Source organism: Lottia gigantea, assembly GCF_000327385.1.
Source record: "Lottia gigantea unplaced genomic scaffold LOTGIsca_89, whole genome shotgun sequence".
Classification (NCBI taxonomy): domain Eukaryota; kingdom Metazoa; phylum Mollusca; class Gastropoda; family Lottiidae; genus Lottia; species Lottia gigantea.
Window position 1 is genome coordinate 1,024,580 of NW_008710923.1, and position 14,162 is coordinate 1,038,741.

Sequence of the window (14,162 nt, forward strand, 5' to 3'; positions counted from 1 at the left end):
TAAACGTGCTGATATCCCATCTGAATACCACATGCGAGGATAGCTTACAGCCAGATTTGTTGAGCTAACTGGCTTGATGATCCTAGAGTTCTGTCTTTATTTCATGTTTAATAATCCTGTGTTTGTTTTTATCTAAAAGACTCGTTTATACGACCACATTTACTTATATTAGTAAATATACTTACGTATGACTTGATTTGATCATTCCATTTTGACTTTATTAGATCATTTCATCTTAAGTGTTGATTTGATCATTCCATCTTGTCTTGATTTGATCATTTCATCTTGTCTTGATTTGATCATTCCATCTTGTGTTGATTTGATCATTTCATTTTGTGTTGATTTGATCATTCCATCTTGTCTTGATTTGATCATTTCATCTTGTGTTGATTTGATCATTCCATCTTGTCTTGATTTGATCATTTCATCTTGTGTTGATTTGATCATTCCATCTTGTCTTGATTTGATCATTCCGTCTTGACTTGATTTGATCATTCCATCTTGACTTGTAAATATGCTTATGTGAGTAACATGTGACTGTATAAACAGGGCTTAAGCTAGCTTGTTGTCAAAGTCTTTCTATGAAGAGTCCCAGCTTTCCAGCCTAACAATTTTATCTATGCTAGCTTGATGACAACTGACAAGTCTTATCTCTAGAGTTCTGTAAAAATATTAAAAGTCTGAGCTCTCTAGTCTAACAATCTTGTGTTTTATTTTCTAGAAATGAAAGATATGAGTAGTAGTGAGATAAATGAAGTATTAAATGAATATGAAATGACAATAAAGGAATTATCTGGTATGTTGGTACATGAACTAGCTCTACGTGATGAATTAGAATATGATAAAGAACTCAAGAACCAGTTTATATCCTTGCTGCTGACCATACAGAAGAAACGCAGAGATAACAACGTGGACAAGAAGAAACGTAAATCTAAGACTGTCAGTCATAATAATAATAATGGAGCTGCAGAATCTCCAGTAAATGCAGTAAGTATTTTGATTTTTGTTCGTGTTTTTAAAATGGATTGTCAACAGATTTCTAAACTTTTTCGTGTATTAGAAATGAATGGAGTTTTACTTTTCTGTATCGTGTGGGCTAATTTTTCATGTATTGGAGACACTGATAGATAGCATCATATGCACCATTCCAATTTTCAGTCAAAAACTAAGCATTTTTTGGTGTAGCTATTACAAAGGCCCAACACTGTGTTATCATTTGTTATATAGGACTAACAATTGTATATATTATTTATACTTAATTAACTTTGACTATAATTATTCCAGCATTTAACTACAGTGATACCATATCATCCAAATCAAGGTGCCCCAACATCAGAACAATTGCAGATTTACATAAAAAGTAAGTATTGAAAGAGAAATTTTAAAGCATTTGATGTAAATTGAAATCATAAATAATTGGTGCTAGCTTTCTTATGTTTAAAAAAATTTGGTTCTTTCCTGGAAAATTGTCTGCAATATATGACCAAAAGACTTTTTTGATAACCTTAGGTTGGGGAAGTTAGGTGCTCAAATTTATGAAATTATAGACCAAAATCTAGAGAAATGTGCCCTTACCTTAATTTTTTAGAATGTGGAAACTATTAAAAATGTTAACGAATATCACCAATGTTTTATATTTGTAGTTTTGCAGGCAATAAATGAAGATAGTTCTACAGTCCCTACTCTTCTTACAGATTATATCCTTAAAGGTAGGGTAATCATGGTGTTTTATAGGATATACTCAACAAGATATTGTTTTACCAACTATACCCATATTGAACTTTCAGATTGAAATTAATAACTGGATATCCTACAATTCATCAAAAAAGGACATGGATGTTTAGACTTTTGTCACTTCCAGTCTGCTTTTTCGGCATACTCATATGCAGTTTTCTAAATAGGGATTTTGGCTTTAAGTATTGCACACAAAAATGTTGATAATGGCCTTGAACACAGTCTAAACTAAGATCAGATTATATTATTTTGTTGACACTGAGGTCATTCTTGAACCTATTGAAGACTTTAATGACTACAAGCTGCCTTAACATTTGTACTGTGAGATGGTGATATGGTAACAGGGCAGGACATGCTTACCCTTCCAGGAACACATGATATGAGTTTGTAAACTCTTTTAATGAAAAACTTTGAAATAATTTTTATTACTCTCTTTCAGTATTATGTCCAACGTAATGTTTACAACACAAGTGCAAGAATGCTGCCAAGATTCAAGATGGCTGCCAGAAATCAAGATGGATGCCAAGTTGTTTAATAATAGTGCTAGATAAATTACCTAGCTTTTTATACCAAACTTTTACCTACTTTGTTTCAATGTTATTAAATGTTGTTTGTAAATCAAATACTACCAGCGAGCCGACAATGATCAAATATGAGGCCAGCAGCACGCGATTTTTGTCAATCAGTGATATGAAAATATTGTGGGTGTTATCTTCATTGTCAAGGTGTTGCGAACTTCATCTTATACCTTGACTGCAATAGCCACCTTTCTAGTATCTTCTTTAGGTGTATGCATATAACGACATGTCTTGCACTGGATCTTTTAAATTGCATGGCTTTTGATTTCCAGAATCAAACTTTTGGCATTTTCTTCATGTGAATGTTGACTTTAAGATTTTTTCACAAAATTTAAGCAAGTAAGCAGTGCTTGAAATTTTTGTGCTCGATGCTGATAATATTTTTACATCCTGTTTTTTCAATTTAAATGATCACCTGTGTTGCTGGCTTCATTCAGCTTTTACTTGTTCTAATCAAAATGAAGATCAATGTTTTTATATCAAAATATGAAAAAATTAAAAAAAATGTTTGAAAAACTGAAAAAATCATGATAGCTTTAATGTCTCAATTGTCAAGTCATAATGTAAAATTTCATCCATTTTTTATCTGAATACATCTCATATTGTACATTTCTTGCATGGAATAATCATTTTTGGCATAGCATTATGTGTGGCAGGCCATTATCAACTGTGGCAAGGCATAATCATCTGTGGCAATGCATTATCATCTGTGGCAATGCATTATCAATTCTATTTGTTATCATATGTGGCATAGCATAATTTCCTCTGATCTTAGATATGTCTGACAATTTAACTAGTGCAATGTAATTTTGTGATCTCTTATAGAAAACTGCCATTATAGCATTTAAATTGATCATTTAGATATGGTACAATGTAATGTCACAGCACAATATTCTGTAACTAAAATAAATGACTGGCTAATTATAATATAAGGCATAGTTTTGAGAAAGCTGGCACGTGGCATAGTAGGCTGTTGTGGCAATTAAGTATGCCAGTTTATTAAATCAAATTTGCAGCATTCTTATAGTGGGAATTGCCTGTAAGATCATATAAACACTGTGCTTATTTATTATAATGGAAAAGGCTTGCTATACTTGCTTATTTATGTTAATTACATATATACCTGTTTAACTAATAAGATATGATCATAATCATATAATTTATTCAATATTAAGGAATTCCTCAGTATAATTTTGCTTCAGAAACTTGTACAGAATAAAATGATTGTTAATATTCTATATATTATCTTTTCTATGTAGTATTATATTTATTAATTTATTGTGATTTCTAGTTCTAGCTGTGTCAGTCAGCTATACCATAAATATATATAATCTATTAAAATTCAATACATGATATTATGATAAATATGTAAGTTTATGATATTACAGTAATAAAGTTATTTTGCTGCATCTGTGAGTAAACTTACAATAAAGACGCATGTACACTCTTTATATTAGTAGGCTTATAAGTAAATTTGTATATGCTATATGAATCAGTAGGTTTGTAATGTTCCTTATCAGTGAAAGATAGAGGTGCAATGGCAATGAAGAAGTTATGAACCTCACTGACAAAGATCTGGCAAGTCGAGTTCAACCAGAGAACTTGAAACATTGGCAGTGATGCACTGAAATTTTCAACATATGAAGATGAATTTTTCTTTCTTAAATATGGCTTTATTTGATGTTTAGGAAGAAACTTTTAACTTCCATTTCGATCATCTTCAAACATTTGCATTGCACAAATCATAACTGCTTCATTTTAGAGCTTGCTACCTCCTTCATTCACTGATGTTTTTTTGTACCAACTAATCACCCTGGGCCAACTCACTCATTCAAGTATATTTCTCACCAATAGTGAGTTTTAATTGAATATTTTGCTAATATCTGTAGATATCTGCATAACTATGTTATATATGTTGGTGTGATATGAACGTCTCCATTGATTTGGAATTTTTTTGCATCTCGCTTAAATGAATCATTGTGTTGTCCCAGAGAATTAATTAAGGTACAAAATAAAATCTTGAATGTACTTGAAGATGTCTCTCTTGAAAGATGGTCCAAACTTCATTAACTAGCAAGGTTTTGTAAATATTTGTAATGTAGTGGGACATTTAGAATCTTGATGTATATTTATGCTATGTTTTAACCGTTTAAACTTGATAATTTAAACTATGGCAATGACCAGATAAAAACCAATTGTACATAGAATTTATTACACCTAGCTTCATAATAGTAACATGTAAATAAAGCCATTATAGTGCAAGGTGAAGGTTAAAAATAACACTGTCAAGAGCTCAATACAACATTTTTTTATTTGATTGATTCCAGAATGGAAACAGACTGAAACTGTTCAGAGCATACCAATCAAGCACCACCTTTATGAAAAGAAAAGAATTAAGAAATTGGTACGCTCATTGAAAATACCAAAGTTCAGAGAATAAATTGCTAAAACCAAATGCAGAGTATATCTAATGGAAAGCTTCAGGTTGTGAGAGTATTTTTATCATTATTGAGCTACATATACTCAATTTGACCTACTCAAAGCGTTTGCTTTAAGTTGTGAATTAGAAAAGGTGGGAATTGAGCTTCTGAAAGTGTTATTTTAATAGTTAAACCTTTAAAATCATAACCATATCTGTATCATACATCTACATGTAAAAGTAGTAGTAGATCTTAGTTATTTAGAATTTTTCATTGATACTGCTTTGTGACTGATGCCTTTGAATATGAAGTCCTTTTTATCACTACTAAATAAACTTCTTTAACTGGTAAATAAACTGGCATTGTTAAATGCTTAAAGTTCACCTACACCATAGCGATTACCAATTGTTTACAGTTGCGAATAATGAAAGTGTTCATTGGTTCTCACAACTCAGTGGCATGAGAGTTGCATTTGATATATACAGTCATACACAACTGGTAATCGCTATTTTGTGACGGCAATTTTAAATGGTAAATATAGCTGGCTTGCAAACGTAACAATTGTTTCAATTTTGAAATCCCCATGTTCAACTGATATTATTGGGCAAAGTGCAAATATATGGAGTATCTTGTATTATAGTAACGCTGTATATAAACTGCCTTCAACAGTATTTTGTCTTAGTTGTTAGGTTTTTAATCAAAACATTAAAAATCGAAAAAAAATATAAAGATCAAACATCAATAGAAATAAATTAACCAATAAACTATAGTTTATAAGTTTTTATCGAACCTGTTCAATCATGACATTTGACAAGCATTTAGTCAAGATAGATAATGTAATGGAAAAGTTTTAGGTAACAAAATAAGTAAAGTAAATTCCTAAAGTAAGGAAACTGAATTAATCACTGATAAAAAAAGACTTCTCAATTGGCAATATCCAGTGTTAGTTTAAAATGTTATTGAAGTATTTGATTGACCTGCTAAATGGCTATAATTCAAATGTGGATGCTTGGTTAGTGATATTATGAGGAAATATGGCGTGTACAGGTCTGCTGATAGAAATGCTTATAGACCCAACCTGCATAATTCTAAAGGAAAATTTGAACATTCCCAAATTATTAAATGGAATATTTCTGATATCAAAAACCAAAGTTAAATAAATATTACCTCTTAGAATGACCATTAAATTTAAAGTCTCAAACTCAGTCAATAAGAGCATTTTGGCCAAGTTTAAACATTAAAATTTGTTGGTCTTCCCAAGAGGTAGTGTTCATTTAAATGATAATTATTATTATATGTTGCTTTTAAATATTAAATTCTATATAATAGTATATACACTGTTAAATCATATTATTGCTTATTCTATGGACTGTATCTTAGGTATGTATATGGGTATTGGTATGTGAATGTAAAGAGCTTTATGGTTTTTGCCAGCCTCAATTTTACTTGTAGCTTGTATGGATAAAGACTCTGTTTCCTGATTTTCTTAAAAATCTGTCTACATATTTGATTTGTTTTCTGATTGAAAGCTGGAAACAGAACACAGATGCTGTAAAAATATCAATTTGGCTTTGTTTAACATCTGTATCAATTATAATTGAACCTCGAGCTTATCTCAATCTTGATTGTCATGCCTTTTCAATATATAAGTAACCTCATATAATATAATGTTCGGCCCACTGTTAAGTTATTTGCTGAAATTTTTGTAAAATATAGAAGTTAGTCAGTACATTAAACGCTAAGAATTGAAAGAAAAGGTAAAATGTATAGTCCACACTCAGAAGTTAAGACACTTTAGGTCAATTTTTTAGATTTATATTCTATGGCACAGTCAAACCACTCTCTTGACTGGTATATTATTATTTTACAGTTGTAATGAGTATTGGATATCAATATGCATAATTTATAATAAACTAGAGTTATTACTGTCTTATTATAGTTGTAACAGCTGTTATGAATTCCTTTATATCTCAATAATATACTTGTTATTATGTTAATTTATTTCCACAAATATTCAATATCAAAAGCTTAAATATAGCAAATATTCAAATTTATATATGATAATTTATAGTATTCATCAAAAAATTATTTATCAAGTTAATCAAAAATCGAAATGGAAATATTTCTTATTGCATAATACATAGCTATGGTAAGGCATACAACTAAAGAGATTTATTGCTCAGTAGTTTAAACAAATTTTACTACTTTACAAGTTGAGTTTCGGAAAAAAACCCAGCAAGAGCTTATGCGTGTCTGTCACCAAAATTGGAACTATTTTTATCTCACTCTGTCTTTAAAGAACCAATTTGATTCTTTAAGTTTCTCAGATTTAAGTCATTGTTTTGTGGGTATAAATTCTGGAAATTGATGGCAAATACTGATTGAGTTGTGTTATGTTAATGTGCTTTATGTTATAAATTCATAATATATCTTAGATGTTGATCATTCTTTTGTAAATAATCAGTTGATGAAAATCCTTGTTTTTGTAAGAAATAATTTATTCTGTATAATCTTTGTTGTAATTTTGTAGCTTTTATTGAAGACTCTATACAATAAATATGGCTTTGTGAAAACTTTTCTTTTTTGTATTGGTGATTGATCAGGAGCCAGGTATCAAATAACCAGTAAAAACTCACTGGTGTATATCTATCTTGGTGAGCAAATTTTAAATAGAAATTTGAATTAATATTAGATCATCTGGTTTAGAACTCATGAGTAAATATCGGATCATTAGTCTAGAACTTGTGAGTAAATATCGGATCATTTGTCTAGAACTATGAGTAAATATCATCTGGTTTAGAACCCGAGTAAATATCAGATCATCCTGGTCTAGAACACGAGTAAATGTCAGATCATCTGGTCAATAACTCGTGAATCAATATAAGATCATCTGGTCTAGAACTCATGAGTAAATATCGGATCATTTGTCTAGAACTTGTGAGTAAATATCGGATCATTTGTCTAGAACTATGAGTAAATATCATCTGGTTTAGAACTCATGAGTAAATATCGGATCATTAGTCTAGAACTTGTGAGTAAATATCGGATCATTTGTCTAGAACTATGAGTAAATATCATCCTGGTCTAGAACACGAGTAAATATCAGATCATCTGGTATAGAACACATGAGTAAATATCAGATCATCTGGTCTAGAACTCGTGAGTAAATATCAGATCATCTGGTCTAGAACTTGTGAGTAAATATCAGATCATCCTGGTCTAGAACTCTTGATTAAATATCAGATCATCTGGTCTAGAACACGATTAAATATCAGATCATCCTGGTCAAGAACTCATGAGTAATTATAAGATTATCTGGTCTAGAACTCGTGAGTAAATATCAGATCATCTGGTCTAGAACACGAGTAAATATCAGATTATCTGGTCAATAACTCGTGAGTAAAGATAAGATCATCTGCTCTTTAATTCGTGAGTAAATATCAGATCATCTGGTCAATAACTCGTGAGTAAAGATAAGATCATCTGCTCTTTAATTCGTGAGTAAATATCAGATCATCTGGTCAATAACTCGTGAGTAAATATCAGATCATCTGGTATAGAACACATGTGTAAATATCAGATTATCTGGTCAATAACTCATGAATAAATGTCAGATTATCTGGTCAATAACTCATGAATAAATGTCAGATTATCTGGTCAATAACTCGTGAGTAAATATCAGATCTGGTCTAGAACACGATTAAATATCAGATCATCCTGGTCTAGAACTCATGAGTAATTATAAGATTATCTGGTCTAGAACTCGTGAGTAAATATCAGATCATCTGGTCTAGAACACGAGTAAATATCAGATTATCTGGTCAATAACTCGTGAGTAAATATCAGATCATCTGGTCAATAACTCGTGAGTAAAGATAAGATCATCTGCTCTTTAATTCGTGAGTAAATATCAGATCATCTGGTCAATAACTCGTGAGTAAATATCAGATCATCTGGTATAGAACACATGTGTAAATATCAGATTATCTGGTCAATAACTCATGAATAAATGTCAGATTATCTGGTCAATAACTCGTGAGTAAATATCAGATCATCTGGTCTAGAACTCATGAGTAAATATCAGATCATCTGGTCTAGAACTCATGAGTAAATATCAGATCATCTGGTCTTTAATTCTTGACTAAATATCAGATCATCTGGTCAATAACTTGTGAGTAGATATCAGATATCTTTCATCTTTTAAAAAGTTAGATACAAAAACTTTGTTTTTTTTATTGGAATATGATAAAGACTAAGTATCACATACAATTAGAATACAATAGAACACACAACTGAATTTACATCTCTTAATAACCTGTATAGCCTGTTTACAGGTCTGATATTGTCACTCTAACATCCAGCATTTTAACCCTTCTTAACATCATATTACTAATTTTTGTGTAAATTTCTCACAATTTTAGTGACATGAATTTTTTGAAGAACATATGATCAAAAATTTTGTCAATGCTTTAATTTTGTCAAGATTATCACAATGTAAAAGAATACTGATCATTGCTGTTATTCACATACAATAATAACATGAATTTCTAATGAAATTTAGCACAAAAGTCCACAAAAAAAATTAGTGAAACAAAAAATGAAAATGAAATATTTTTGCATCATGTGGTAAAGCATTAATTTGTCTGTTAAGAGTATCACAATTCTCGTGATTTAAATGGATGAAAAAAGATTTCCCTCTTATTGACCATCTTCACAATGTTAAGCTATTACAAACTTATACCTTGACTGCATTAGCCACCTTCTTGTATCATTGAAGCCACAATGTTTACATTCTCTCTGCCAAGGGCCCTGATTGGTGTACAATCCAATCAAATGGCTACATTCCCTGTTATTACAAAGAGGGCTATTTTAGTAAGGTATATTTATGTAGTTGGTAGGAGCAGGACATTGTGAAGATATCTATTTACATGCAAGATATGATCAAGTCTGTTCTAAGGAGTACCAGGGGACCTTGATCGTGATTTGGGTTTGGTATTCTGTGGTACAGGAGTCTTAGATCTGGATCTCGAGTCTCTTTTACGACTGACACTTCGGCTTCTGCTGCGACTGGCACTTCGACGACGACTGGCACTTCGACTCCTGGATCGGCTTCTGCTTCTTGAAGAACTTCGTCGTCGAGAACGGCTTCGACTACGACTTCTGCTCCTGGGGAAAGAAATTTATCTTTCTTCAAAGTTAAACAAAGTCCACAAAACATCAATTATTGACATTGTGATAAGCTGCTAATTTTTTTTTTATTACATTTGAGATACTTAGGACTCTATGGCTTGTTGTCAGAGGCTCACAGCATTGCTTTCTCAGATCCTACTTTTAGAAATCTGATTGGTTAGAGGCTCACAGCTTTCTCAGATCCTACTGATTGGTTAATACAATCAAAGTTATAACATCAGCCAATAAGAGTTCTTAGAATTCCTTGTCTACCGGAAACTATCTGCTTAAAACTACAAATGAACAGTTGGGCTTAATCAGATTCACTTAAACGACCATTGTAGAGAATGCAATAGTTCAGATTATTGAAGAGATGATGGCATATAATAAAAAGCCTGCATCTAACCTACCTTTTAGAACTGTCGTCAATAAGATGAATCTTTCTACCATTGATTTCAGTACCATCAAGTTTACTCATGGCATTCTTTAAATCAGCAGCAGATGAAAACTCTACAACACTGGAAACAAATATCAATGATAATCAAGACAAATTCCAATTTTTTTTCTTTGTATAAAAAATATTTTATCCAATAAAGGCAAAGGATCGGGAAACAAGCTTATTGTAGCCTACTTCATCCCTCTCTCAAATTCTTATTTTTTCACAAAGTTAATTTAGCTCTGTATTCAATAAAACAAATAAGTTGTTTCATACCATTTGATAACAGAAGGGGCGAATTGTATTAAAATTAACAACGTTTTAAGAGAACATTTGTTTTAAGAAAGAAAAAATTATAATTATAGCCAGATCAGCACAATTTTGCCATTTTGTTGCTTGGATATTCTATGGGTTTTACTGTACAGAAAGACTACTTGATACAAAATTACATACAGTGGTCAATCACTCCTTCTCTCCCCTAATTCAAAGTTCAAGCAGACTTACCCAACATTCTTTTCTTTCTTATGAGCATCAGCATAAGTCACTTCTCCAGCTTGTCTCATATAGTCCTTCAAATCCTACAATATATCGTCATTTTTCATTATTTACTGTTCATTGTGGAATATTAAATATATTTTCAATTTCTTACTTGTATCTCTGGATTCTTAAGTCATCAGCTAAAAACATACTTCATTTCATCAACTCAGTTTTCATATTTGCACAATGCACAATAAAATTTTAATTTTTCTACATTTTCACTTCTTTTTAAATCTTCAATGCAGGCAGGAAAATTTTTTTTATTTAAAATTTTTCATATGACATTGCAGAGTAGGATTAAATTCAGCAAATAAAATTGTTAGGAGTAAATTACCTCTACAATTCATCCCGTTAAGATCAATATGAAACAGGGTCTTAGAGTTGACTAAACTCTTATATTACTCAATATATACATCAACATCAAGCCATTTAAATGAGCTCTCCAGTGATTTATAAAGCCACTTCTCATTCAATACAAGAGCAGACCAAACCAAGGCAAAGATGAGGACATCAAGAAAAAACACCAATTCTTTGTAAAATGAAAATTGCCATCCTTCTAACTCAGGTGAATTTCTACATTCTAAACCTTGGGAGACCTCTGGTGATATTGGACAAAGCTTGGATGTATCTGTGTTATATCAGAATTGAATTTCGCCCTTCTATAGTGTAAGCAGACTGGATGAGCCTATTATTTCTGAACTATCTCTATCCCTCTTATTGAGCCGTTTGTGATTCTCGGGTAGCCCTCTTTTGAAATCAATCATATTTATATAGAATTCTTAGAACGCTACAAAATAAAATAATCATGAAATTATTATGATATGAAATTGTGAAGTAACATAATAAAGAGTGTGACAGGTCCACCACGAATACAGAGTGCCATAAAGCCAAGAAAAAGTTATGACAACACTGGAGGAAATTAAACAGAAACTACAAACCTGCCAACTGACTCGAGACGATAAATTCTCCACTATCACTCTGTTACCAGTCCTTGTAGGGGGTCCATACCTTGTTTAAAATAGTGTTCAGTTATAATCCTGGGTAACAAGAGTCTAAGAAGCTTTTCAGCAATTTACATGCATACCACTCTATATCAAAAGCCAAAATATTGCACAATAATATAAAATGGCGTCAAAGTTAAAATCTTCACTCCTTAGCACAACACAGAAATAATACAAGAATACACAAGACTAAGAAAAGTACGAAACTAATTTAAACTTACTTGTCATTTCTAGCTTGTCGTCTATCAAAAAAGCTACCCCTTCCCCTACTGCTGTAACCTCCACGACTTCTGAACCCCCCACCACCACGACGGTCTCTGTAATCATCATTACTGCGTGGACCTCTGGCATGATTTACTACAACCCTAGAATCAAGTATATATCATTCAAATTTAGAATCATAATGAGCAGAATTTTACAAAACATTTACCTACAAAAGTCAATTGAAATTCTTCAAGCACACATCACTTGAAAATCATATATTTGTTCATAACTTAAAAAAAAAATTATTTCAATAGCTACTAGCTATTAGGATTTTGAGTCTAGTTTTAAAGTTCTGATCGTTTTTTTTAACTAGTTTCCCTAATTAAGCACCAATATACTCACCTTTCTCCCATCAAATCTTTACCATTTAATTCATAAACAGCATCATCAGCATCTCGGTGGTCGTCAAATTCCTGTACAAATATCACAATCAATGTAAGTATACATGTAGTTATAGTTTAAGTTACACAAAAGGAACTATATATTTGAATAACATAGAAAGGCTTTTTCTTAAAATTGCTGTTATCAATTACTAAGGCTTGTCAACTACAATTTTTGACAACCAGAAACTTGTATGAATAAAACTTAATTTAAATTCTATCCTTGACCTAATTGATATCAGATTACATATTGACATGCATTACAGAAATAATATTAATTACCAGTCTGTATAATAAATACAGCTGTAAACTGATGTAAAGAAAATAAAACTGTATCAAATAACATGATGATTGTTATCAATTGAAATAAGGAAACAAACAAATTGAATATCAAATTTATTTAGAGTTGTCATAGTTTCATTGCTTTTAATACTTACAACAAAGCCATAACCAGTTTTCATCATAATATCTCTGATTCTGCCATATGATTTAAAAAACTTCTCTACATCTCTTTCTTTAGTATGATGTGACAATCTACCAATGTATACTCGGGTACCCATTTTCTTTTATCTAATGAATTAAAAATTTACAATTAAATACCTGTGATAACCCACAGGATATCTAAACTAGTCTACTGCCCAGCTAGATGCCTTTCCATTGATTAATTTTAAAATTACCATATTTATCAAACAAAGTATTACTTCACATTAGATTAAGCTGGGCTCTCTGCTTGGTTGGCTTGATTGATTGAATTAAGCTTATTCTATATTTAGTTAGGCCTATTACATTTACACTTTTTTTTTTCTCATATAGGCTGAGCTTAAATCAGTTATGATATCTATAGCCACTATAGGTAACAGTCAGTCTAACCAAGCATTGACTTTTTGGATAAAACTATGGAATTTTAGTAAATGTCTAATCTTTTCCTTTGTTTTTTACCAAGCAAATTGCCACTTTTAAGTCTCTCTCTCGCATGGTTTCAACACCAAGTCCCCCACTAACAAAATAGACGAATTCTCTGAGAATGTAGGTCAGCCCAAGCTTGCTAAACTGATCAAAATTATTTAATTTGACTTGTGTTTTGTATACAAAGCTATAGCATTGTCCCAAACCTTCAATATCTATATTACTTTATATTATAAGGAGTACCTACTTTACGTAAATGGACAACACAATTCTTTTCCTCAGTTCAATGAAATAGCGTTTCTCCAAAGATGGCTTTGTAGTCTTGATTGTCATACAATAAAAATAACAGAACAAAGCGTCTTCATGACCTTGACAACAAAGTCACATGATAAGTGACGTCATGAACGTACAAGGTGTTTTCAAGCCTCCTATGAAAAGAGTAATCAAGGGGAATAACTATTCCATTTCAAGCTACAACGGATTGTTTTAATCTGCCTCAGCATTTCTCTTCCCTCACATGTATTTACTTAAGATGCAAGAGGCAGTCACTTGTACTCCATGAACAAGTCTAAGATTCTGAGTCATCACAGCTTCATTGCATTATGCATAAATTAAGTACCCTTGGTTTCATGGTCGAGATCAAATGAGCACATGCATTTGACAAGAAAAAAAAATTGTGATTTTCAATTTTTATTACAAAAGTACTGATATGAATTATTTACAAAATGAGACATCAT

The 14,162-nt window shown here is 31.4% G+C and overlaps 2 protein-coding genes across 2 annotated transcripts; one reads left to right on the top strand and one right to left on the bottom strand.

The window, feature by feature from the left end:
• The first annotated feature begins 711 nt into the window (after positions 1 to 711).
• On the top strand, positions 712 to 2,801 carry LOTGIDRAFT_197828 (hypothetical protein). The gene is made up of 4 exons (XM_009068126.1): positions 712 to 987; positions 1,285 to 1,360; positions 1,644 to 1,709; positions 2,174 to 2,801. The coding sequence occupies exons 1-4, from the start codon at positions 724 to 726 to the stop codon at positions 2,188 to 2,190; spliced, it is 423 nt and encodes a 140-aa protein (XP_009066374.1). The 5' UTR covers positions 712 to 723; the 3' UTR covers positions 2,191 to 2,801.
• Positions 2,802 to 8,934: 6,133 nt separating this feature from the next.
• LOTGIDRAFT_223166 (hypothetical protein) lies at positions 8,935 to 13,768 on the bottom strand. Its single transcript, XM_009068127.1, has 8 exons — positions 13,673 to 13,768; positions 12,957 to 13,089; positions 12,482 to 12,552; positions 12,097 to 12,240; positions 11,813 to 11,882; positions 10,842 to 10,915; positions 10,312 to 10,419; positions 8,935 to 9,898 (listed from the first exon to the last, which is right to left on the bottom strand). Exons 2-8 carry the CDS (start codon positions 13,077 to 13,079, stop codon positions 9,685 to 9,687), a joined length of 804 nt encoding a protein of 267 aa, XP_009066375.1. The 5' UTR covers positions 13,080 to 13,089; positions 13,673 to 13,768; the 3' UTR covers positions 8,935 to 9,684.
• Between the last annotated feature and the right edge of the window lie 394 nt (positions 13,769 to 14,162).

What these genes read in the sequence shown, in the direction of transcription:
- LOTGIDRAFT_197828 (XM_009068126.1), top strand. Translation starts at nt 724, where the DNA reads ATGAAAGATATGAGTAGTAGTGAGATAAATGAAGTATTAAATGAATAT. An exon ending in CAGAATCTCCAGTAAATGCA is followed by an intron (nt 988 to 1,284) that starts GTAAGTATTTTG and finishes TAATTATTCCAG; the next exon opens with CATTTAACTACAGTGATACC. An exon ending in ATTGCAGATTTACATAAAAA is followed by an intron (nt 1,361 to 1,643) that starts GTAAGTATTGAA and finishes TTATATTTGTAG; the next exon opens with TTTTGCAGGCAATAAATGAA.
- LOTGIDRAFT_223166 (XM_009068127.1), bottom strand. Translation starts at nt 13,079, where the DNA reads ATGGGTACCCGAGTATACATTGGTAGATTGTCACATCATACTAAAGAA. An exon ending in CGACAAGCTAGAAATGACAA is followed by an intron (nt 11,883 to 12,096) that starts GTAAGTTTAAAT and finishes ATTTTAAACAAG; the next exon opens with GTATGGACCCCCTACAAGGA. An exon ending in CGTCTCGAGTCAGTTGGCAG is followed by an intron (nt 10,916 to 11,812) that starts GTTTGTAGTTTC and finishes GATATATTGTAG; the next exon opens with GATTTGAAGGACTATATGAG.